Consider the following 27,360-nt stretch of genomic DNA (forward strand, 5'->3'; position numbering starts at 1 on the left):
ACTGGCTAGCCAATGGATTGGTTCTTCCTGATTCAGGTGCCTGTAGAGGTTGTGTTACAAATATGGCTGCTAGAGACTATTTTCACAAGGGTAAAGTTCTTAGAAAATGAATATATGGGTTTGGCAGATGTTATCAATAATGTCTAGTAAAAGTTTTATGATACTGAATCCTTTAGTCTAAGATCAATGTCTTTCCATTTGTTCAAATCTCTTCCTATGACCCCTCATAGAGTTTTTTTTTTTAATATTGTCCCCAAATATATGTTTAGGTATTTTATACTTTTTGTCATTTTGAATGGAATCTTCTGCACTATATTTGTCAGAATTGTTGATTGGTTATTTTTTGTGTGTAAGGAGGTAATTATTTTTTTTACTTTTAATCAACTACTCTGTTGAGTTTTCTGGTTATTTTGAATTGTTGTCACTTTTTTCTCCTGAATTTACTAGGTATAGAGTCATATTTTCTACAAATATTGTTCCTACAAATTGTTCTACAAATATTTCTACAAATATTGTTTTGTTTCTTTATTATATATTCCTATGTTTTATATTCTTTTTAAATTCTAACATCTTTATTATTATCAGAAAGAAACCAGTAAGTTTATTTTCATTTTTTTAGATCAAGGAAAAGGATAGAAATATTGTGTTACATTTTGTGAAGTCTAACAAAAATGTGAAGCAAGATACTGAACTTCTTGTTGAGCTTAACTGGAAATAATCTGCCCAACCATCCCACCTTCCTCCCTCCCTTCCTTCCTTCCTTCCTTCCTTCCTTCCTTCCTTCCTTCCTTCCTTTACTTCATCCATCCATCCATCCATCCATCCATCATCCATCCATATATGCATACATCCATCCCATAAATGTTTATTGCTGCCTTTTTTATACCATAGATTCATGTGGCTACTTTAAGAAGGACAACACCCCTGCTCCTAAGGACTTTAGATGGAGAAACAGCCACAAAGGCAAGCAATTATAATAGTATATAAGGCAAAGCACAGGGTGTTAATGGAGGCACATAAAAAGGGTACCTACACCAGCCTTAGACAGGCAGGGAAGGAGAGTAAATCTAAAAAGATTTCTAAGGAAATATTTGAATGGAAGAAAGATCACACTCTCAGTAAATATATTATGCCATTTAGTTGCTTTAAAATTCTTGGGTGTAGCCATGTGAATATCTTTAGCTGTTAGCCATTCTGAAATCTTCATGAATCTCAAGATTTTCAATTTGCCTTCGCAGCTCACGGGACCAGTGACAGTCTGGGGAACCCGACGCTGGATACAAGTCTGCTGGAGGAATTCTTGGGCAGTGATTTCGATCTGGGGGCCTTGTAAGTAATGAAAGTATTGCTCTCCATTTGATGTTTTAAAAGTTATGAGATAGTTAAGTGAACTAGGAAGTGTTCTCTCCTCTTCTGTTTTCCAGAAAGGCATGGATGGAGTTGATGTTTCTTCTATAAATCTTTGGCAGTTTTCACTGAGTGAGGTCAGCTGGGCCTGGAGTTTTCTTTATAGGAAGGTCCTCCCTTTCTAATTCAATGTCTTTACTAGATACTGGGCTATTCAGGTTATCTATTGGTAGTTGTCAGCTTAGGCAGTTTATGTGTTTCAGTGAATTTACTGATTTCATCTAAGTTGTCAAATTCACTGGCATAAAGTTATTCATCATATTCCCTTATTTTACTTTGAATGCCTATAGAATCTGTAGTGATGATCCTTTTGCTCTTCTTGATATCAGCAATTTGTGTCTTTTTATTCTTGATCCATCTGGCAAGAGGTTCATCAGTTTTTCAAACCCTTTGAAGATCCAGCTTTGGTTAAATTTATGTTCCTAATCATTTTTCTGTTTTGTATTTCATTGATTTCTGCTCTTATATTCTGATAATAGCATAGCTACTTCAGCTTTCTTTTATTTTTAATTTACATACAGTAATATTAAATTTTTATCCTGTATATAGTTTTGTGAGTTTTGACAAATTCATAGAGTTGTAGAGCTGCTATCATGATCAGCACAAACAATAGCTCCCTCACCTGAAACATTTCACTGATGCTTCATAAGGGAAACTTATCACCCACCCCAAGACCTTAGTGACAGTTGATCTGTTCTCTGTCCCTATAGTTTTGCTTTTCTGGAATGTCACATAAATGAAATCTATGGTGTATAACATTTTTAGTATGGCTTCTTTCACTAAGCATAAAGTCTTTGATCCATAGTTCATTCCTTTTTATTGCTGAGAAAGACTCTGTTGACTGTTTATAATACATTTTGTTTATCCACTTGCCCATTGGATTATTTCCAGTTTGGGACAATTACGAATAGCTTCTTTAAATATTAATGCACAGTTTTTTATGTGGTCAAGAGTTTTAATTTCTTTTTTTTTAATGTTTATTTATTTTTGAGAGACAGAGTGCAAGTGGAGGAGGGGCAGGGCGAGAGGGAGACAGAATCTGAAGCTGGCTCCAGGCTCCGAGCTTTCAGCACAGAGCCTGATGCGAGGCTCAAACTCACAAGCTGAGATCATGATCCTGAGCCAAAGTCAGACACAACTGATTGAGCCACCCAGGTGCCCCAAGAGTTTTAATTTCTATAGGGTAATATTTAGAATAAAGACTCCTGGGTCGTATTTTAAGTGTAAGCTTAACTTTATAGAAATTGCCAAATTTTCTAGCGTGGACATACCATTTGCCATTACCACCTGCAGCATATGAGACATCCGATTGCTTCTCTTTATTGCCAGTTCTTGGTATTATCAGTTTAAAATTTTTTTCTTATAGCTGTTCTGTAATAAAAAGCTATTCTATAGTGGTATCTCACTGTGTTTTAACTTGCATTTTCCTAATGATGGATGATGTTGAGTATCATTTAATGTGCTTGTTTGCTATTTGTAGGTTTTCTTTGGTAAAGTGTCTGTTCAAATTTTATGCCCATTGAAGTTTTCTTACCTTTGAGTTTAGAGAATTGTTTAAATATTCTGTATATAAGAACTTCGTTGGATTTGTGATTTGTGAATATTTTCTCCCAGTCTGTAACTTTTCATTCTTTTAACAGTGTCTTTCCCAGAACAAAAGTTTAAATTAAAAAAAATTTTTTTTAACATTTATTCATTTCTGAGAGACAGAGAGAGACAGAGCATGGGCGGGGGAGGGTCAGAGAGAGAGGGAGACACAGAATCTGAAGCAGGCTCCAGGCTCTGAGCTATCAGCACAGAACCCGATGCACGGCTCGAACTCACGAACTGTGAGATCATGACCTGAGCCGAAGTCGGATGCTCAACTGGACTGGGCCACCCAGGCGCCCCTAAAATTTTTATAATGTCCAATTTATCCATTTTTTCCTATACAGTTTAAGCTTTATATCTATGCAATATAGATACTGCCTACTCTAAGTTCCCCCAAATTTTCTTCTGTTTCCTTCTAAAAGTTTTAGAGTTTTACATTTTACTTTTAAGCCTATAATCCATTTTGAGTTAATTTTTGTGTAAAGTTTGAGATATAAGTTGAGATTAATTTCCTTGTGTATGGATGTCCAATTATTCCAGATTTATTTGTTTAATAACCATTCTCCATTAAATTACTTTTAGTAAAAAATCAGTAGTATTTTTTATCTAGCAAAAAATCAATTGGCCATATTTATGTAGATCTATATCTAGACAAATATTCTGTTCCATTGATCTATGTGCCCATCATTCTGCCAATACTACACTATCTTTAAGAGATATATTTTCTGGCTAGAAGTCTCCCCCCTTTTCAGCCCTGAGAAATAGAATAGAAACAGATGAGGGAGAGGGAGAAGATGAGAAAAAAAAACAACTCTGTCACACAGTGAAGATAAATCAGACATAAAATGAGGCAGTGGGAATATAGGATATGACTATAGCTTGAACCCACATTCTGCAAGATCATGACCTGAGCTGAATTTGGGCATTTAACCCAGCTGAGCCACCCAGGCACCCCAGGGAATTTCTATTTTTAAGGGATATATTTTCTGCACATAAAAATTCCCCCCTACTTTTCAGCCCTAAGAGACAGAATAGAAACAGATGAGGAAAAGGGAGAAGATGAGAAACAAAACAAAACTCTGATTTCTATCTTGGTTATTGTGCTTTTATTATAAGTCTTGAAATCATATAGTGTAAGTGCTCCAAATCTGTCTTTTTCAAAATTTTGGCTATTCTAGTTCCTTTGATTTCTCATATAAATATTAGAATTATCTTGTTGGTATCTGTACAGTCCTGCTGGGATTTTGATTAGAATTGTATTAAGCTCAGAGATCCATATGTAGAAAGTTGGTATCTTAACAAAATTGAATCTCCCGATCCATCAACATGATATATCTCTCCATTTATTTAGGCCTTCTTTGATTTCTTTCATCAATGTTTTATACATTTCAGCATGTAAATCCTGCACATATTTTGTTAGATTTGTGTCTAAATATTTCATGTTTCTCTTTGAGGTATTATAAATAATAGTTTTTTTCCTCAGTTTTAGGTTCCAATTATTCATTACCAACATATAAAAATAGTATTGATATTTATATATTGGTTAGGTCCTGCAACTTAATGAAGTCATTTATTAGTTCTAAGATCTTTTTTTTTTTTTTATAGATTTTTGGGGATTTTCTGTGTTTACAATGATGTCATATGCAAATTAGGACAGTTGTATATCCCAAACTCTATGCCTTTACTTTTTTTTTTTTTTTTTTTTTTTTTTTTTTTGCTTTATTGCACTGGGTAGGACTTTGGGTATAATGTTGAATAGAGAAGTAGAGACAGCAGATGTACTTGCCCTGTCCCTGATTTAAGAGGGCCATTATTCAGTTTTTTAAAATTATTGAGTATGGGGCGCCTGGGTGGTGCAGTCGGTTAAGCGTCCGACTTCAGCCAGGTCACAATCTCGCGGTCCGTGAGTTCGAGCCCCGCGTCAGGCTCTGGGCTGATGGCTCAGAGCCTGGAGCCTGTTTCCGATTCTGTGTCTCCCTCTCTCTCTGCCTCTCGCCCGTTCGTGCTCTGTCTCTCTCTGTCCCAAAAATAAATAAACATTGAAAAAAAAATTAAAAAAAAAATTATTGAGTATGATACAATGCTTTTTTCCCCCTTTAAAATGTCTTTTTATTTATTTTGAGAGAGAGAGCATAAACAGGGAAAGGGCAGAGAGAGAGGGAGAGAGAGAATCCCAAGCAAGCTCTGTGCTGTCAGCACAGATCCTGATGCAAGGCTCAAACCGACAAACCATGAGATCATGACCTGAGCCAAAACTAAGAGTCAGAGTCAGTTGCTTAACTGACTGAGCCACCCAGGTGCCCCAGTGCTTTTTTTTTTTTTTTTTTTTTTTTATTTTTAACTGAGGGAGATTCTCTTCTGCTCCTGCTTCCTCTCCTTAACTTTTAAATTTTGAACAAACCTTATATTCCTGGGATAAACCTCAGTTTGTTGTGAGGTATTGTCTTTACACGTATTGCTAGGTTCAATTTACTAGTATTATGTTGAGGATTTTGCACCTACATTCATGAGGATATTGATCTGAAGTTTTCATAGATGGTGTTTTTCTGGCTTTGGTGTCAGGGTAAAATAGCTTCTTAAAATTATTTGGGAAGGGTTCCACCCTTTTAAATTCTCTGGGTAAGATTGTGTGGAATTGGATTTATTTCCTCTTTAAATATTTGGTAGACTTAACCAGTGAAACCATCTTTGCCTGTAGTTTGCTTTGTTGGAAGATCTTAACTACAGATTAAATTTATCCAATAGATATAAGACTATTCATGTTATCTCTTTCTGCTTAGTGATTTTGGTAGTTTGTCTTCCTTCTCTGTTGCCCCCAAGGAGTAAGTCCATTTCAAATATGGACACAGTTCAGAGTATTTCTTATTAGCCCTTTACAGACTCTGAGTCTGTAGTGATATTTCCTCTTCTGTTCATCATATTGATAATATGCTTCTTTTATCTTTTTTTTTCTTGATCAATCCGGTCAGACACTTAAAAGTTTTATTAGCAGCTTTTGGTTTCATTGATTTTCTGTATTGTGCTAGTTTTCAGTAGCACTGATTTTTACTCTTTATTTCCTTCTTTTGCTTGCTTTAGGTTCAGTTTGCTCTTCTTTTTCTAGTTTCTTTGGTGGAAACTTAGTTCCTGATTTGAGATCATTCTTTGTTTTCTAATATAAGCATTTGATGTGTACGTTTCCCTCTCTCTATGGCTTTAGCTGCCTGCTTCAGTTTTTGACATATTTTAATTTTCTTCAGGCTTAAAATATTTCCTAATTTTCCTGAGGCCACCTCTTTGACCCATGGGTTGCCAGAACTGTGCTTCTTAATTTCCAAATATGTGTGATTTTTTTCTATGTTTTTCTGTTACTGATTTCAAGTTTATTTCTCTTATGGACAGAGAACATAATTTGTATGATTCTAATTCTTTTAAATTTGTTAAGGCTTGCTTCATGACCCAAGATAGAGTCTATCTTGGTAAATTTTCCATGTGCACTTGAAAAGAATGTGCATTCTGCTATTGTTGGGTAAGATCTTCTATAAATGCTAATTAGGTTAAGTTGGTTGACATTGTTGTTCAGGTTATCTCTATCCTTGCTGATTTTTTACTGCTTTCATCTATTAGTGTGAGAGGAATATTAAGCCTTCAAGAATGATTGTGGATTTAGAATTCATACTTCTTTCCCCAACATTTAAAAAATTTTGACCTACTGTCTTCTGACCTCCATGGTTTCTGATGAGAAATAGACAGTTATTTGAATCATTTTTCCTTTGCATATGTCATTTTTCTCTGACTGTGAGATATTTTATCTTTGGTTTTCAGCAGTTTTATTATGATGTGGCTGGGTAGGGGCATAGTTTTCTTTGAGATTATATTGTTTGGGATTATATTGTTTCTGAATTTGTAAATTTATAGCACATTTGTATGCAGATGGTTCACCTGCTTCTTTTCTTTTCTCTAAGTGTGGGTCAGGGAGCAGCAGCACCCGTATCACCTGTGAGCCAGAAATGTAGCATCTCAGACCTTACCCTGGAAAAGCTGAATCAAAATTTGCATTTTTCATGAGATCCCCATGGGATTCACATGCACATTATAATTTGAGAAGCCCTGCTTTAGGTCACATAAACATGCCTCCTTCCCCATCCCCTCCTATGTTCCAATCCAAATGATTTAGCATGGTTTGAGTATGTGTGCTCTGTGGGGGTCATATCGTATCAGGCTTTAAGCTGGCCTTGGGGTCCTGATTGTGGAGTAAGAGAGAACTAGCTGAGGGCACTGAGGTAACACCTATTCACAGGTTTGAATGGGTGACTTCACAGGAGGGGGACCTTAAAGGCACATTAAGTCTGTGAGGAATCAACTGCAATCAATATTTCGTTCTAATGATGGAGCTTATTCTGGGTTTTACTTAGGACTTGGCTCATTGGGGTTGGACGGCAAAATGAGCTAGGAGTCAATGACCAGCTGCGTGCTTTCGTTCTGCCGCCAGTGGAGTGGGGCTGATAAGCTCTTTACTGTGGTGTTGTGAAAGGGGTGAGGTAACGTGTAGTTCTGTGAGAAGAGCTTGTCAAAGGCTGTGTGACCAGCTTGGCTTCTGGGTTCAAACTGATGCAGTAGGAGAAGGCTAAACAGAATCCTGTGCTGAAACGTTACTGGCAGTGTCTCCATTCTAAAGATATTTGTGGGAAGTGAAATCACCTATAGTAATTAATTTGATTAGGAGAGTCTGTATTTATTTAATTTATTTTAATTTTTTTTAATGTTCATTTATTTTTGAGAGAGAGAGAGACAGAGTGCAAGCAGGGCAGGGGCAGAGAGAGAGAGACAGAATCCAAAGCAGGCTCCAGGTTCTGAGCTGTCAGCACAGAGCCTGATGCAGGGGCTCAATCTCATGAACCACAAGATCATGATCTGAGCCGAAGTCAGATGCTTAACCGACTGACCCACCCAGGCACCCCAGGATAGTCTGTATTTAAATCACTGTGTTCGTTAGAGCATTAACTCTGGTGGGAGACCGTTTGACTCCAGCTTGACTACTTGCCAGATGAATAACCTTGGGCAAGTTATTTAACTGCATCAAGTCTTAGTTTCTTTGCCTGTGGAATAGGGGCATAGCTTTTCCTGTGATGGTCCAGAGCTTCGATAAGATAACACATGCAAAGGGGGAACTCAGTGCTTGGACCAGAACAGGTTCTCCATAAAAGTTTATTTCTAAAGCAGCAGAGGAGTGGTGGTAAGAGGCTCAGGGTCCTTGCAGTTTGCCAATAAAGGGCTGAAGGGGTGGGGTGACATCATACTTCCTTTGCCTTGTCAAGAAATTATTTTCTTGGGCTACCTTATCTACTGACAACATTTCTGCCAAGACTCTTGCTCATCCCAACTTCCAGGTAGTGGGTACAAGCTCTAACCAAGCTCGATCAAGTATTTATTGTGTGCCTATGACACGTTCACTACCGGGGCACTATGCAGCGCGCACACACACACACACACACACACACACACACACACTCACACATATATACACACAGTATTAAGACATATTCTTAATGCAGATATCCATGTGGGAGGGTAAATCACATACTTAAAACATTGGAGAAAGCATTTTCAATAGCAGTTATTTCTCTAGTTGTTTGATGGGGTACAACAGTGAACCAAACAGATGAAATCGCTGCTAATGGTTTACCAAGGGCAGTGTGTTGGGAAGCAGTCTTCCCTGGCAGGACACCCAGGAATTTTTCTCTGAGTTGGTGGTGCATGGTGATGATAAAAAGCACACTGGCTTTTTGTAGGTTTAAGTATTGTTTTTAAGTTCCCAACAGACAATGCATTTCCTTATTGCCTGTTCCTGGGGTGAGCTGTTCCTCTGCCTTCACTCTTGATGCTCCACTGCTGTCATTCTGCTGTAGTGGGAAAAGAAAGACAATGGCATATGTCAGAATAAAGGCAGAATTTAGTGTAAAGTCATTCAGTAAGATGAAGAAAAATAAGCATTAGAAGGTGAAGGAATAGGTAAAGGGGGTAGGGAGGCCATTATTTTTGATTGGGTGGTCAGGAAAGCCATCTTTAAATATATATATATATATATATATATATATATATATATATATATATAAAACACCTAGGTTATATATAACCATATATAACCTAGGTTTTATATATATATATACATATATATATATGTATATATATATATATAAATAACATGTTATATATATATAACATATTTATGGTCATATGTTGTATAAAAAAGCAGTCATTCATATTTATTAAGTACCAACTCTGTACCAAGCACTGTGCTGAGTTGAGATCACTGTGTAATAGAGTTTAAGAGAAGGCGCAGTTGGTGTGTGAAGGCACTAGGGGAGTCATCAAAGAAACTGGGGATTGGATTGTGAGTAATCCCAGCTGGGCATTCACATGAAGCCCATGTCTCTACTGTATTTCCCACGCAGTGCCTGGTATAGTCATGAGCACATAGTAGCCACTCAATAAAAACTTGGTCAAGCCTGGTTACAATCTGAGAGAAATATTGGCTGCTTTGGGCACAGTATGCAGTTGTCATGGATATACATATAATCTCACCAGCTGGAAAGAAGAGTCTATTTTGCACTCCCTCCTTCAGTTTGCATAGCATTCAACCCCCAGGAGACCATATTTATCCATATATCCTCCCAAACACAGAAACAAATTATATATCTGAGAAGAGGAGATTTAGAAGGCAAATTATTCATTTTTTATTAGTAGCTAAGAATCTCTTGATTATTACAACTATCTCCTACAGAAGGTGGAGACAAAGATGGCCACTGAAGAAGTGATCCATGATTCTGTTCCTTTCCAAGTCCACTTCATGGAAATCACTTTAGCATAGTAGGCAAATTCAGAACACAAAGGCCAGAACAGTCTAATATGCATGACTGGGTGTAAAGAGGAGATTAACAGCTCATTAACAGTCCCAAACAAAAGTATTTTTCTTAAAGTTAACTATTGCCTTTGTTTTAACAATTTGCTCAGTTTCAGAGGTAGCTGTCATTAATTCTTCCTTCAGATTCTCTTTTTTTTTTTTTTTTAATTTTTTTTTTCAACGTTTATTTATTTTTTTGGGACAGAGAGAGACAGAGCATGAACGGGGGAGGGGCAGAGAGAGAGGGAGACACAGAATCAGAAACAGGCTCCAGGCTCTGAGCCATCAGCCCAGAGCCTGACGCGGGGCTCGAACTCACGGACAGTGAGATCGTGACCTGGCTGAAGTCGGACGCTTAACCGACTGCGCCACCCAGGCGCCCCCAGATTCTCTTAAAAGGACTGTAAAATTTTTCTCAATACTATAAAATGCATCAAGCATGGAATGCAATGAAATAAAGGAGTAGCTGTGGTAAGTTTTGGAAGGGAGAGTAAACTGTAAGGAAAGCATTAAAAAATGTCAATGTTTTCATCTTGAAACCATCACCATATGTTGCTGCCACTCAACACAGGGACCTTTGATTCTCCATGCCTGTATTCCTACATAAAATATTCCATGCCATATTTCTCGAGTGAATTGATAATTTACTTCCGATTTTTAATTTTTATTAACGTTATTGAATTCGGTGGTGCCACTAATGTAGAGGTAACAACTGCCTAGAATCTTGAATGTGGAATTGTGAAATCACAGAGCCAATCAAAAAATTTAATTTATAAATCTATAGAAGTGATACATGTGCAGAATTTAAGAAGTCAAATAGAACTGTGGGTATATGGCTTATAATGAAAATCAGCAATCCTCTGCCCTAGTTTTCACCATGTTTCTGAGTCTGGCTCTCCTAGAGGCAGATACTTTCCAACTCTTTTAGAGATTTCTACCACTTTATATCGGAATGGTGTTTTATATTGCTATTCTTGCTTTATGTGTTTTAGAACTTAATATCATCTTCAGGGAGGATTTAACTTTCTTATACCACATCTGACATCCACTTCTAGCACCAGCCTCCCAATATCATAAAGTTGTATAAAATTTTTGGTTAGGTCAGTAGCCAGGACTTACATTATTATCACTATGTGTTCACATATTATTTATTACAATTATATTTTCTTTCTTGAACTTATTGTTTTTCTCAAACCTAGTCTTGTTTTCATGATTTTCTTGACTTTGAATATAACTATCATTAATTCTTCCCACAAATTCTCTGAAGAGAATTGCCAAATTCCTCTCAGTATTAAAACATATCAATTCCTGCATTCAAACCCTTTCCAGACTCTTCCCAAGGCGTCTGATCTGGCCCCTCACACTGGCCTCACTAAAACACAATCAGTAGTGGGGGTGCCTGGGTGGCTCAGTTGGTTGCGTGTCCGACTTTGGCTCAGGTCATGATCTCACGGTTTGTGAGTTCGAGCCCCGTGGTAGGCTCTGGGCTGACAGCTCGGAGCCTGGAGCCTGCTTTGGATTCTGTGTGTGTCTCTCTCTCTGCCCCTCCCACGCTCATGCTCTGTTTCTCAATAATAAATAAACGTTAAAACAAAAATTAAAAACACACACACACACAAAAAAAACATATCAATTCCTTTTCTCCCTAAAGAAATTTCTCAGATGATCTTTGTCATTACTGACTTTTTTGTTCTATCAATTTGTACTACCTATTTCTATCAATTGATAAGAGAGGGATGTTAAAATCTCTATGATTGTACAATTATTTATTTCTCCTTTTATTTCTGCAAATTCTGCGTCATGTATTTTGAAGCTATTAAAGAAGCAATCATGATTGCTATGGCTTCTTTTTAAAAAAAATGTTAATGTTTATTTATTTTTGAGAGAGGCAGAGACAAAGCATGAGTGGGAGAGGGGCAGAGAGACAGGGAGACTCAGGCTCCTGTGTCCAAAACATGCTCCAGGCTCTGAGCTTGTCAGCACAGAGCCCGACGCGGGGCTCGAACTCATGAACTGTGAGATCATGACCTGAACCAAAGTCAGACCCACTTAACTGACTGAGCCACCCAGGTGCCCCAGCTATGCCTTCTTAATGAAAGAACTGTTATTGTGGAATGAGCCTCTTTATTTTTAGTAGTGCTCTTTATTATGAAGTCTATTTTACCTATTATCCATGAAGTCACTTCTGCCTTCTCATACACTTTTTTCTCCATTAATTTTCAACTTACCTGAGTGTTTATATTTAAAGTGTTTCTTGCAGGCAACATAAAGTTGGGTCTTGCTTTTTAAAGACCCATTCTTACAATCTCTACCTTTTATTGGAGTCATTAATCCATTAACATTTAATGCAATTATTGATGATGTATTTAATTTTGCAATTTTATTATTTGTCTTCTTTTTATCCATTTCTTATTTCTTTGTAACTACTTTCCTACTGTATTAGAATTCCATTTTATCTTCTGACCTTACCTATATACTTCTTTGAATCATTTAACTTTTCACTGTCTACTTAGAGTTAATGAATTAATATTGTACCACTTTACATAAAATGTAGAAACCTTCAACTGTATAATTCTATTTTACCCCCGACTCCCTTCCTCTATGGTATAGTTATCATAAGTGTTATACTTTCATACATTGTAAATGCTACAAGATAATGTCATAATTTTTGCTTTAAATAGTCCTATGTATTTTAAAGAAACTGAGAAAAAATGATTTTTTATTTAGATATATATATTTTTTTATTCTCTACATTCCTTCCTAAAGTTTCAAGTTTCCATCTGATATCATTTTCCTTTAGCCTTAAATAATGTCTTTAACATTTCTTATTGTGCATGCCTATTCATGGTTTTACTTAAAATTTTTTTTAATCTGAAAATGTCTTTATTTTGCTTTTATTCTTGAAGGATATTTTCATCGTATTTGAAATTCTAGATTGTCAGTTTTGATTTTCTCCAGCACTTTAAAGATACTGTTGTACTGTCTTCTTGTCTCTGGAGATTTTGATGAGAAGTCATTGGTCATTTGAATCACTGTTACTCTACATGTAATATGTTTTTTTCTGGTTACTTTTGAAAGTTTCTCTTTATTTTTGCTTTACACTGATTTGACTCTGATGACCTATGTGTGGTTTTCTCTATATCTTGCTTAGGATTTGTCGATCTTCTTGAACCTATAAATTTATGTCCTTTGCAAAATTTGGGAAGGTTTTGGTCACTATATCTTTAATTATTTTTCTGTTATGTCCTCTCCATGGTTCATGAATCTTTTTCTCTCCCTCTTTTTAAATTCATTTCTCCCTCTCTGTTCTTTAGGTTGGATCATCCCTGTTGATTTTCTTCAACTTATTCTGCTACACCACCTAGGGATTTTCTCATTTTCTATTTTTATTTTCATTTCTAAATTTTTTCAATTCTAGAATTTCCATTTAGTTCTTTTTTTAGTTTCTATTTATTGGCTAAGATTTTGTATTTTTTATTCTTTTTTAAAAAAAAATTTTTTTTTCAACGTTTATTTATTTTGGGGACAGAGAGAGACAGAGCATGAACGGGGGAGGGGCAGAGAGAGAGGGAGACACAGAATCGGAAACAGGCTCCAGGCTCTGAGCCATCAGCCCAGAGCCTGACGCGGGGCTCGAACTCACGGACCACGAGATCGTGACCTGGCTGAAGTCGGACGCTTAACCGACTGCGCCACCCAGGCGCCCCTGTATTTTTTATTCTTTACAAACACATTATCCTCTCCTCCATTAGGCTTAGTTGTAACAGCTGTTTTTATAATAGCTGCTGCTAAAATCTGGATTTGTGTGCTAATCCAATATCTGAATCATCTCTGGGTTGGTGTCTTATAATTGTTCTTTTCCTCAAGGCTAGGCCATATTTTCCTGGTTCTTTGTTTGTTGAGTAATTCTTAATTGTATTCTGGAAATTGTGAATGTCTGGCTTTTTTTTTTTCCTTTTTACATTCCTCTAAAAAGTATATATACTTTTGCTTTCCAAGCGGTTACTTTCTTTAAACTCAAATATAAACTCTGTCTCCTGTGCAGCAGCTCAAATATTTGTTCAGTTATTTATTTATTTTTTGTCTTGTTTTGTTTTTTTTTTTGGTTGGACTGTGTATAGTCAGCCCCATACATTGATGGCTCAGGAGTCAGCCAGACATTTGGCCAGAGTTTTTATACAGAATCTAGGGTTTCTCCTCTCTGAATCTCTTTTCCCCAAGATTTCCCTTTCACTTTAAGCAGCTGTTTGCCCCCAACTCTGTTCTCTGGTTCTTTAGGTCAGAAAGTTTGTGTGTTTCTATCAGAGTTTTAGCTGTTCTGTGATTCTGCCGTCAACTGGGCCGGAGGCTAAAAGCTGTAAATAAGTAATTTACCTTATGCTATTTCCTTCATCCAAGTTTCAGTGTCCCTCCAGAATCTTCTTGCTTTTGACCACTTTCCAGTGTTTTCAGGCAGATTGTTTTTTGTTTTGTTTTGTTTTGTGTTGTTGTTGTTGTTTTAAATTTTTCAGAGTTCACAGTTTTTATTTATGGAAAGGTCAGGTCTGGTAGGAGCTTACCAGTCATATGAGAAGCAGAAGAGCTTTTTGTGGATTTTTTTTTTTTGCATCCCTTCTTTATCTATTTGCTTGTTCTTTGTGTTTAATGTTAACGGTTTCTGGAAATGTCTAGTCCTTCATCTTTTGTTCCCGTTTAAGACGTTCTGTTTGCAAACCATTATTTTCAAAGGATGCGTTTCATCATAGAGTGATCAAGCGGGGATTGGCTATGTTGGGGGGGGGGTAACTTCAAAATATCCTTTTTTCCCTTGAGGTCATTCAACTTTTCTGGGGAACAATCTTTCAATTTCCTACGGTAGGAAATCTGCTCGGATGCCTACAAAGTCAAGTTGAAGAAGGCTCTCAGGGTTCGGTATTTAGACTTTTAATGAATCCTTCCATTTTTAGCTCAGTAGTTTTACGATCTCCCTGGATCTGTTTCTTCAGAGAGTAAAACTTTCCAACTTGCGTTGCAGTGATGGAGGTAGTTGTCTGGCTGTACAGGTTGGGAAAGCTACTCTTAGGATCCAACCATTCTTTAATCAAGGTTTCAATCAATTCTTTTGTTTTCAACTCCACCTTCAGCCTGAACTCAGAGGTTCCTGGTGACTCCAATGTCTTGGGCTTTTCTGAAGTTGTATTAAAATTGGATAACTTCTTGTCGGCTCCTATGTCCCTTCTGCCATCCCCAGGCAGTCTTGTTTTTGCCTTTTCCATTCTACTAATTCAAGTTACCACCCATCCTACTTCAGTGTGCCACAATGTTATTAAAATATAGTCTTGTTGTACACTCTCTCTGCACATGTACTCTATGTCCTTTCGTGTTTATGCCTCTTTATTCCTTTACTTTCATTTTTGGTGGCATTTTTGGAGGAAGGTGGTGTTTTTGGAGGAAGGTTTTCTGTTACTCATAAAGAGTGAATAAATTATGAAAGACTAATTTGAGGAGAAAGCCTAACTTTTCTTTTTTTTAATGTTTATTTATTTTGAGAGAGAGAGAGAGAGAGAGAGAGCGTGCAATCAGGGGCGGGGGCAGAGAGAGAATCCCAAGCAGGCTCTGTGCTGTCAGTGTAGAGCCCAATGTGGGGCTCAGTCTTAGAAACTGAGATCATGACTTGAGCTGAAATTAAGAGTCAGACGCTTAACCAACTGAGCCACTCAGGTGACCCGAAAACCTAACTTTTCTAATAAATAATAAAAACAGACTTTTCATTGTACGAGGTTGAAATCTTAATCAACCAAGAAAAACACGATAGCTTACTCTTCCAGCAGGAGAATCAAGTAGAGGGTGGTAGTGCTTATGAATGACTTAGAATCATGGAGTTTCTGAGCCATAAGGGACTTGTAGGTTTTTTGGAACAGAAGATTTCACACTTTTTTAGTGGTGGTACTCATTTTTTTCTTAAATGAAATTTTACTTGCACCTCAATATATAAAACAAAAAGTTATGATTTTTTTCCCCCAGGCATTTAAATTTTTTCTTTTGTAAAACCACTGAGCTCATTCCAATCTCTTTGGGATTTCCCAGAGCACAGATGGAAAACCATTGCTTTAGTGGTGACATTTCACAGCGCTTTAGCCTAAACAGTGTGCTCAACCTTCTCTCTGGTATAAGAGCTTCAAGAACGTTAAGAAGTCAACAATACGGTTAATTAAACTGTATTGAGCATGCACTACATTTGGGGGTAATTATGTTATGGGTTTTACACATAGTATCTCATTTAATTCTCAACAGTGTTATGAGGAAGGCATGATGATTATTTCCACATGGTAGGTGAGGAAACGGAGACTAAGGTCTTGTTCATGAACACACAGCTAGGAAGTGGAAGAGCTGGGACCCAAACACAGGTCTGTCTGACTCAAAGCCCATTTACTTAACACATGACACCAGGCGTGGCCTGGTGGGCTTTGGTCCCCATGGTGCACTGTGTGTTGTACCCAGCGGTGCCTCCCATTTGTGGCCAGGGTATAATGACCGCACAGGTTACAACAAAAAGCAATGCATGTCTCTAATCCTCAGGCAAGGGCAGCTTCCGGATACTCCACCGTATTCTGCGTCAGACTCCTGTTCTCCTCCGCAGATCAAAGGTGAGTGCCATCTGCCTCGCGCACGCCTTGCAGCGTCCCTCTTCTTGGACTCTGGGTGGTCAGAAGGAGAGCTCTTCTCACCTGTGTGTTCCCCCAGGTGCATGCTGCCCAGCGGTGAGACCTGCAGCCGGGAGGACTCCAGCTACTTTTCTCCACTCCGCGGCTGCACCTGACTCGCTGCCTGCGCAGCTGCCGCAGAGCTCGCGTGAAACGAGCAACTCTGCTTGCACCCACAGCGGCGTCCACAACTGCTATCCAGGCTCCGGTCATCTTACGACCCCCCCGGACCATTGCGTGTCCTGCCGTCCGGGGATAAGCCGTTCTTACCATCAGCAGCCTCTGTGCCACAGCCCTGGGTAAAGGGCAAAATATTTAGTTATGAAAGACCTCAGAGCAGCCAGCACCCCCCGCAGTGCCGGTAAAGAATGAACAGTGGCGTTCTCTCTCCAGGAGATGGCGGTGTTGAGACATATATCAGACACGGCAAGGCCCCAGCGCTCTCGGCTTTAGGCCGTCTTTTAACTAACAACCCGCTAAACCCAAAGTCCTCGTTCGATGGAAAGTGAAAATGTCAGAAATAGAGAGAGACATTCTGAGTGATGGAGAAAGCACTATTTACATTTGCAGTCTCAGCTAGAATACGCAAGTAATTTGTGAATTACTTAACACATAGAGTCCTCAGATAAATATTAAGCACGAACTAATATGCGTTTTAATTTTCTCTCTTTTCCTTCTTCTCCTCCTTTTTTTCTTGCATTCTTCTGAATCTACAGAATGGCAAGGAAAGTAGAGGTCATCAAAAATTGTAGTGAAATTCCATGTGAAAAAAAATGTCAGATGTAAAATGGATACATATTTTATATACTTATATTTATAAGTATACTATAACACTATCTTGTCTATACTGTATTTATATATATAAGTTCATATACTATATTTTAACTTCTCTGTCTCAATATCTTCTCTGCCTTTGGAAACATTGGCAGTTTATTTTTCAGGTAGGTGAGTCTCCGATCCATTGGATATTGGGAAACTAAGTTTCAGACTCGCGGGTTTCTGGAACAGAAGCTTGTTCTTTCCACTCATGCACAACCTAGTGTTGCACACCAGTAGGGCTCAAGGAATCTTAGCTAACTGGAATTAGTCTTAAGAAGTCTGAGAGAAGACACCTGGGAAATTGAATCTGCTTTAATGTAACATGGAGAGCACAAACTCCTGACCTGCATTTTGGGTTCTTGATTTTAGAGCCTCGTTGCCACCAACCAAGAAGAGGAAGTGCACACAGGCGCTGGAGGACTCCGGGGACCATCAAGTGTGGGCCCACCGCTCCAGACCAAGTGAGCCAACCTGGGGCCCATCTCTGCTTTCGCCATTAAGACCAGGATTTTGACCAGTCTTGCAGTAGCCCTACAGGATAATTTTCTCTCTCATAGAAGGGCAAGGATAGGAGTTTCTTTCTTTCCTTTTGACATACAGTTTTGTGCAGTCTTCGGTGGGGTCATGTAGGTCCTTCTCTCCTAGGAAGAGGTGCCATTGTCTCTCTCTTTGGTGGAGATGAAATGCCGGTCCTTTCAATTTTAGGGGCAAGGTTCTGATTCAGTAGGCTTGAGGTGGGGTCTGAGATTCTGCCGTCCGAACAGGCTTTCAGTGTTGCCTGCTCATGGAGGGTACTCTGAGAAGCAGACTTGGGAAGATTTCTCCAGTGGGGCAGGAAGGTAGAGAGCTGAGCTCCTCTAGCATCTGCTTCAGGTTAGCGGCTCCCAAGTAGGTCTTTGAAATTTTGTAAGATCATTTGCGAAGTCTTTCAGCAGACTCATATGATGCCCAAGTGGTGAGACTACCTTATTTTTTGCCTTCTACAATATGTGACACATCGTGTTTCAAGCTTAGAGACCTTTTCAAGTTATGAACAAATTGGGGATTTGGAGTCTGAAGGCTTGAGCTTTCAGAAGAGATGCTATGGCACTTATCGGGTGAAAGGAAAATGCTCCATGCCAGTTCTGTTAGCCCCTGTAAATAATCAGATGTAGGCAATGTGAATAGAACCCCGGATTCAGGGTACATCTCTTTTATCCCCACATGCAACAGCTTGATGGGAAGGTCAAGATTTCTGTCTTCCAGCTCTCCCTCCCGTTATTGTCCCCCAATTCCAGAGGTTTATACTGCCCTGAAAGGTGATGTGGTGGCTTCCTCACCTGCTTGAGTTGCTGCCTTTGTCTTTCACAGCCTTATGACAAGTGCTGGTCCTCTGTGCCCATGGAGCCTGCTGGTGCTTTCAGGGATGGCTGGCCTCCGCTCCAGCATGGGCTGGAGGGTCCTTCAGCCAAGGCCCACACGGGGCCATTCCCTGGGAGTGCTGTGGCAGAACTGTGCTGGGTATTGGGCCCTTGCATGAACCAAACCTGTCACTGCCTTTTCTTTCACATGGATCCACTCTGGCCAGCAGGGTGCTTGGTTTTTCTTATTCAACGCTTGAGACACAAAAGGCTAAAGTCTCCTTTCTGGATAATATAGAGTTCACCATCCACCTTCCTGTGCAAAGCTTACTCTAATTTCTTCAAGAGTCCTTGCATCTAGCCTGCAACCCCTTTGTGATCCTCAAACATAAAAGGCTGAGTGAATTTCTAGCCAGACGAGGGAACCATCTGTTCACTTCCACAGATGCACCAGCTCACTGAGAGGACTGGGCAAGCCACCCAAACCTCCCCAGCGTTTCCTCATCAAACCAGATTGCTGCTCAAATCATCCTGGCTGTCTCAGAGTTAAGCCTCATCCTGTGATGATTTTCTGCTGCCTGTCTCTGGAGAGGCCATTGATTTTTCACCATCTCCAGAGAAAATCATAGAAGAGTAACTGAAATGTCTCAACAGATAGGAAATCTTGAATCCCGTGTTTAAGTCCTATTCCAACAAAGGTCACTGAAAAGCTGACTAAAGATAATTGGCCCCAGACAACTGGGCCAGAATGTAAATGAACAGGTGCCCAGGGCTGGAAAAAAAAAAAAGACAAAAATCCAAATGCCATGTTTTCCTTACAGCTTATATTTTTAGCAGAAGTTTTCTAGTAGAGAACTCATAGTTGATGTGGCAGAGGCCGAGGGTGCTTACAAAGTTCCTGGGGAAATGGTACAAGGGCAGAGGAAGAAGGAGCTTATGCAAGTCTTATTAGGCAGGAATTTTGATGGGAAGAGATGTTCTAAATCAATCAGTAAGGCTTTTCTAGTGACCGTCTCCTGAGCGCTTTATTTTGCCCAAGGGGTTCCAAGATCCCCATTTATAGGCCTCACGGTGTAGACTCACTGGTTTGCTGTGGGCAGATGTGAAATGTTGCTTAGAGAGAAAGCAGCTGGGGGATAGGCTCTTGCTAGCTGGTTCCAGCCTCACATGGCCTAGATCCCAAATATGAGGGGGTTCTGCTTCCATCTGATCTGAACCCCAACTATGAGAGGATTCATTGACTCACGTAGTTTGGACCTCAAATACAAAAGGACTTTTGAGCCCCAGAGTTATGGCCTTTGGCTCCCAGTGAGAGGTACACTGGCTGGATTCACACTGTAGAGTCAGAAAAAGTATCTGTCTCGTCTCCTCAGCAGTTGGGGACTTTCTGAGCCTGACTTCTTGATTGCCAAATGAGAATCATAATTTCTATTTCACCCATTTCTAAGATTTTTTTTAAGTAATGTAGAAAAGAATATTTTGAAAGGCATTAAAATGCAAATATGAGTTTTTCCAAAAGGGTTGGGACTTGGGCAGTTTGCTGCCTTCGCACTTCTATTTCTCTTCTGCTACATTTTCTGGAGAAATCCTCGCTGTAGCATGAAAAGAAGAGGGTGGTTTGAATCCTGTCTCTTCCACTTACCAGCTGTGACTCTGGGCAAGTTATTTCAGGTCTTTGAACCCCAGTTTCTGCATTTGTTAAATGAGATTAGGAATCCTTACTTCAGTTTGGCTGCACCTCCTAAAGCATATCCTGTGACCCAGTAATTCCACTGCCAGGACTGTGTCTAACAGGAATGTGTACATATGCCCACGAAAAGACATTCACAAAAAAATACCCACAGCGGCATTACTTATAATAACCACAAACTGAAAATAACCCAAATGGCTGTCAAGGGCAGGATAAATTGTGGTATAGTCATACAGGGGAGTACTTACTCTACAGGCATGGGAATAAACAAAACGCCTGCCATTTGCAACAATATGTGTATGAGTGAATCTCATAAACATGATATTGGGCAAAAGAAGCCAACACGCAGGAATATGTACCATATTATTCCATTTCTATGAACTCCTCTATGGTATTAGGTATCGGACTAGTGATTTGTCTTGGGTAGGGGAAAGTAGTAACTGCAAGGGGGCATGAAGGTGTCTTCTAGAGTCCTGGATGTGTCCTATTTCCAGGCCTACTGATAGTTACCCGTATAATTCACTTTATTAGAAAGTATCAAATTGTGTACTAATGGTCTGTGTATTCTTCTTTATGTATATTAGACTTCAATGAAGAAAGGTTATTGAAGAAAAGGCGTTCTTACTTTGAAGACTGGGTGAGAAACTATGTCAAGTGTCTTGGTACAGACAGGACACAGGAGTAGTAGACATTATTATTAGTGTGAATAATAGTAAGTCCCAGTATTGGGCTCAGGCTTGTGCCTGGCATTTCAGTGTGGGCCTGGGGTCCCTGGATGTCACCAGCGGATGGCCAGCTCCCAGGGAAGCCATGACTGTGTTGGTGTTGTTGGAGTGACTGCCCCTTAGCTTTGCTGCTATAATGGGAAAAGGCAGGAACTGCTGTTATCCTTGACCTGGCCACCATGCCTGAGTGGGAAAGGGCCCACATTAGCTGATATTCACTCAGGCACTCGGTGTTAGTTATTTCACGTCGGATAGAATTACCACAGAGGCCAAGAATGAAGTATTCCTCAAGGCTTCTTGGGAATAACTGAGTCATCTGAGCCAAAACAAGTGCAGGTGGTGACGACAGTGCCACTAACATTCACCAAAAGCGCCATAGTTTACATCCTTGCTAGCGACAGGCCCTGTGCTCAGCACCTACAGTCATAACTCATTGCGTTATGAGTGAATCTCATAACACAGTGAGCCCGGGAGGTTTCATACTGTTGCCTCCATTTTGTAGATGAAGAAACTGAAGCCCAGAGAGCTGAACCCATTTTCCTAGATTGTACAGCTATGAAATGTACAGTTGTGCCTCAAGCCCAGGCCCATCTCATTTCAGACTCCAAGCTCCTGAACTTCCTTTACCCTCTGTCCTTTGTAGGACAGAGGAAGGAAAGAAGGAAGAACTGGTCTCTCCTCTTCTCTGAATTTGGTATAAGCAGGAGAACCGTGGAAGGTTTTTGTCCGTTTGTTTTAAAAAGTTTTTAGGTCTGGTAACTTTTGGAGGAGTGATGGCATGAGGAGGTCCTTGCATTGCTGACCCCCTGTAGTCTTAGCCGAGGTGGCAGGGGTCGGGGGTGGGGGGGAAGGTTTTCATGATTCTGAGAAATCTTTTCAAAATGGTTGGTCACAAAAACTGGAAAAAAAAAAAAAAAGAATGTTTTGCTTAGGTGACGTGTTGATAGGGACACCCCAAGAAAACACGTTTTGTATGACATTTGAGATCAAAGACAACTTGAAGCAGTGTGTTGTTTATTTATGTGAGCAAGTCTGCAGTGCAAGTATAAAGAAAGAAAGGTAGGTAGGTGAGTGAAAGAAAACCCTGCATTTTCTAAGCTCTGGGCTAAGTGCACGCTCCCCAGGAGCCCATGTTGTGTCTCTCTGTTGTTGCTTACAGCCTGCACCTGATCTTATGAACGCCCACTATTTCCCTTTCACTCCTGATGTCAGGCATGAGTGATAGTAGGGGAGTTAAAAGAAAAACAGAAAACGTACCAATAGAATTTACATAAAAAGTATCCGAGGTTGAACCACACGGTCTGGAAGCATACTCAAATTAAGACAAACAATTTACAAGGATTATGCAAAAATAGTAGCTCGGGTATGTGAAATTGCTGTTATTTTAACACACAAAAGTGGCAATTTCATATAGTCAATACTACATACGGTATTTTGTTACTTTATCTTGGCATTAGCTTCTGAGTGCACTTGTACTATGATACTCTCTGCTTGATGTTGCAAGATGGGCAAGACATCTGTTTTAATTTCTATTGTGCAGTTGAGGGAAGTAAGACACTAAGTGAATAAATAGCTCCTCTAAGCTCAGAAAGCTAGTGCCACAAGGGACCCGTAACAGAGTAGAATGTATGGGTTGCAATTAACAAAAACAAAGAAACAAAGGACAAAACCCCCACACCTCAAACTGCCTTAAGGAAAAAACAAACCAAAAAACAAAACTGGAGGATTTATTGGCTCCTATAACTCAAGAGTTGAGAATTGGATCCCAGAACTCAAATCACGCCATCAAAACTGGGCGCCCTTCATTCTCAACTCTGTGTTCTGCTGCTGTGGGGCTTCATTCCTAAACATTCCCAAAATGGTGCCAGCAGCTCTTGGGGTTATATCTCAGAGGTTTAAAGCTCATGGAAAAGAGTCGGCATCTTTGAACCCCTGTCCGCTGAAGTGCAGAAGTGCACTGTGCTTGGATAGGATTGGGCCATGAGTCTACCTGATGGAATTATTGATGCAAGTAGTGAATGTTGTGTTTTAACTGATGCGGTCTGGGTCCCCATACCCTCCTCTGACTGGGAGTAGGCTTCCCTGGAACCACGTTGGCTGGAATGTGGCTATGCAGGAAGTAGGGTAGACAGATACTGAGGGCAAAATATCCAGCAAGTACCATTGCATCTTAGGGATCACTGACCCCAAATTGCTCTTTTTGCAGATGAGGAAACAAGGCTAGCCACACATCTCCTGCCTCCCAACACTTGTTACTTCCCACGTGCTCACTCTACCTCATCCATGGCCAGTTCATTGGCTCCCTGCAGCTGTCTGTGAATCTAGGAAAAACAGCCTTGGAGGAAGGATCTAACATGCCGATTTCTTTGCAGTGACAAATAGGAGTCACAGCAGTGAAGTGCAAGGCTACGACGGTGAGGGACAGAACATGATGCCTGTGGACCAGTGTTCTCCTACTCTGAAGTGGCAGCCGTATCAAAGTGTTCCTTGGCACAGTTTGTTGAATGGTCATTACGAGAAACTGTAAGTGGCCCAGGGATGCCTGGTGCTGTGCTGGAGAGTGAGGGAAGGAAGGCAGTGCTACTCTTTGGGACTAAATCCAAGTATTTGGGCTTTGATGCCACTCCTGATTGAATAGGATGGGCCAATGAGAAAGCGTGCTTTACTCCTTATGTTTTGCGTTCCAACTAGGGAATAGTTGAGACGTGGATTTCTGGCTGTTAGGACTCCAAAGTTAAAATTCTAACTCATTATAATTTGCCCACTAAATGATGGAGGGAGAGCGAATCTTTCTGAGATCAATACCCAGTTCACCTAAATGCTGGAAAATGGAGATTTCCCAAATCAGTAACATTTAACCCTGCAGTTAATTTAAAATTCCATAAAATACTGTTTTAGGGGGCCACATTAAATTGCTAGCTGGTGACACCCCTACTTCCCCAATATTTATGCTGTGAATCAGTATTGTCAAGTTCATTGGCAACATCTACTGAAGCAGTCACAGTTGGTGGTGGCTTTGTAGTAAGAGACTGAAAGTAAAACATAGAAAATATCTTTAAACCGGAAAAATTTTCATCCTAATCTTGTGACATTATAGTTTCAAGAAATAAATGTGAATGTACATATTATTACTCTTAAACATCCTCTGAGCCTTCTCTTTATTCCTGAGGATATGTTACCCACTTAAGTCTTCTAGAATTTTTAAGATTAAAAACGCCTTCTTGAAAAACCTAAAACAATGTTAATGGATAAAGAATAAGGTTTTCAAGTAATACATATAACATGAAATAAGAAATGTTGGTCTACAAATGAGGGCCTTCGTGGTATTTTCCAAATTCAAATATAGCTTATTTAAGAGCAAAACTTATCACTAGGACTTTCATGTTGGATGAACTAGAAGGAAGAAATCTTTTCCTTCAAGCAAATTCTAAGGACTTAAACAGACTTTGGGAGTTGGTATGTTGAATGGGAGGCAGAAAGAAGCAAATTGCTAATTGTATCATTGAACTGTCATAACCTTTGTCTTTGCCACTGAGTGCAATTAGAAAAAGAAAGGAAGGGTCCATAGGTCTTGGTTTTGAGTCTTAGTCCGCATTTAGTTATCCTTCGGGGAGTATTTCATAGGCTTTCCTAAATATGAGTACCAAGGTATGAAACCTCAACTTCTTGAGGTAACTTCTCTTTCTTCTTACTTGAGTAGATTTTTTTTTTTTTTTAATTTATTTGAATAGCCAATCTAAACTCCACTGATCTGGAAAAAAAGGAGAACATGGATGGTATCAGCTCAAAGGTATAGAGGCAGATGTATTTTGAATGCTTAGACATAATTCACTTTTCTTAAGTGCAAGAAAAGGACAATATTAATCTACATTAGAATTCAGGTCATCTTAATTCCACTACTCATATCATTGAGACAGAATATCACTTGTCTCAGATTATTATGTCTAATTTGATACAAAAATATTGTTTCCTTAAGTTTTCCTGAAAGCACTAAAGTTAGGGAATTGAAAATTTATCAAAAACTTTTTTCTGAGTGATATTTAAAACTTGTGTCAACAGAGCTTTTTAAAAGCCAGTTTAGTTGACTTTATGTATATCTTTTGATACCAAAATCAGAATCACTATTTTTAGGTAAATAAATTTCTATAGCCAGAGATTGGTGTTTAAGATTCACAGGAATCTTCAACATTGTGATTGTTGGTTGATTCAGTTTCTGCTTCTAGCAATCTTTAAATTTCAGGCTAATGCTCATATCTGAGCTACAAACCTTACCTTCTTCGGAGTTTTTGATAGTGAAACATGGAAGATCACAAAAAGATATTTTACAAAAAGGTATTTCCTATTTTCTCAACCAAGACCGTTCTTATTACCCTCTGCAGTAAAATCTATACGATTCAATTCATCTAGCCTTTAGATGAGCAAATTAGAAGATTAGTTCTAGAAACCTGAGTCAATATGAAGTTCCCAGATGGCATAAGACATGTGGTCTTTATCAACTCCTTCATTCAGTGACTGTTCCCGAATTTGCTGCTGGCAGCCGCATGACTGTGGAGACTTTGACATGTCAGCTACTTGGAGGTGATCAATGGCCCAGTGACTTGACCCATTGGGAAGGAGCTTAACTTGCAAAGAACAGGACCACTCTTTTCCCAAGAGACTCATCCATATTTTCTGTCTCTGGAGTTAAAGGAAAATTTAGAAATTCAGTGTTGTTCATTATACTGGCAGCCATCCAAACTGAGATCCCGGGAAGCAGAGAACCACATACATAGCCGCAGAGAGCCGGCAGAGCTCTAAGTCCTGCTCGCCTCTGCTTGTGGTCCTGGGAAGGAGCTTCTTACCTGAGGGAAACCCCACATTTAGGAATCTTGATGAATTAGAAATCATGTTCCGTATCTACAATATGTATGGGAAAAACTCGTGAAAAAGTTTTCACCTTTTATATTCTCTTCTCTATTCATTAAGGATGTTTTATTTTCCTTAACATTGGAAGTAGTTAATTAAACATGTCATACACATAGCATTGATATTGAACGTAATTTTATGGGGCAAATAAAACAAGAGTCTGATTAGCCACCGCACCACTTCTGTTCCCGGCGAAAGTAACCAGCATAGTAGGTTTTCAGTGCTATTACCAGAGCAGGAGGCTAAGAAGGAAATGACTAAACTCTGGTGAAAACAGGTTTTCGATCAGTGTTCTGACTGACTCTGGTTAATGTGGTTTAAAGCTATTCCTAGTAATTCTGACCAGTCTGCCTTTTTCTTATGACCACCAACAGGCTGAATCTGAGGCATTCACTCATCTGAGGGAGTATTTGAGTGTGGTGTTGCTGATGACATTTAGAGGCTTTTTTTTTTTAAGGTGGAAAAAGATGAATTTTATCCCAGATATTTCACAAGTCTGAGTAATGTGGTGATTTCTCAACTTCTGGACTACGTCTTTCTATTGTGTGGTGGGGTCAAATTAGAATTCTGGAAAGCACAAAGGGAAAAGGCAGGCCAAGGCGACAGTGCTTCCATTTGGCAAGAATTGTGCTTCTTCCTTGTGAGAAGATAAAATGCTGTGAGAAAGCCATCTGTGTTTTGAAATAGCATTTTCACTTCCTCAGCAAAAATTCACCAAATGGATTCAATATAGCAAAAATCACTTTCTACAATATATTTTCTTGAAATGTTTATACAATTGATATTGTTAGTGAGAGAAAATGTGTGGATAATGTTTGTTAAACTGGTTTCTTGATTCCTCTTTCCATAGACCCGATGTAGGTTATCGAGTTATCACAGACAAAGGATTTAATTTTTCACCAGCAGATGAAGCTTTTGTTTGCCAAAAGAAAAACCATTTTCAGATAACCATCCATATCCAAGTTTGGGGAAGTCCAAAATTTGTCCAAACCCAAATGGGCCTAAAGCCAATAGAAATGTTTTACTTGAAAGCTTTTGGGGTTAAGGTAAGTTTTGTATTTAGCTTGGTTTAATTAAGCTAACTTTTATTAAGTGTTCCTGTTATCTGTTGCTGCCTAACAAACTGTCCCCCAAACTTAGCAACCTAAAATAATAACAGCCATCTATTTGGGTCACGAATGTGCAGGCCAGTTAGGGGTTGGCTCTAGCAGTTCATGCCTGTTCAGGAGTCCTCAGCTAGGCCTGGATCCAGTGTCAAGATGGCTCATTTATATGTCTGTCAAGTTTGGACTGGCCGTTGGCCAGGAGCTCAAATGAG

The 27,360-nt window shown here is 39.3% G+C and overlaps 1 protein-coding gene across 1 annotated transcript in view; it reads left to right on the top strand.

Moving 5' to 3' along the window:
• MYRFL (myelin regulatory factor like) overlaps positions 1-27,360 on the top strand; it is a 124,214-nt gene that overhangs the window by 30,768 nt on the left and 66,086 nt on the right. The window contains exons 2-7 of the mRNA XM_030322294.1: positions 1,239-1,329; positions 16,439-16,506; positions 16,604-16,862; positions 17,752-17,843; positions 23,510-23,660; positions 26,893-27,088. Coding sequence (XP_030178154.1) covers positions 1,239-1,329; positions 16,439-16,506; positions 16,604-16,862; positions 17,752-17,843; positions 23,510-23,660; positions 26,893-27,088 — 857 coding nt within the window. The remainder of the gene's footprint in view (positions 1-1,238; positions 1,330-16,438; positions 16,507-16,603; positions 16,863-17,751; positions 17,844-23,509; positions 23,661-26,892; positions 27,089-27,360) is intronic.

Source organism: Lynx canadensis, chromosome B4 (genome assembly GCF_007474595.2).
Source record: "Lynx canadensis isolate LIC74 chromosome B4, mLynCan4.pri.v2, whole genome shotgun sequence".
Classification (NCBI taxonomy): Eukaryota; Metazoa; Chordata; class Mammalia; order Carnivora; family Felidae; genus Lynx; species Lynx canadensis.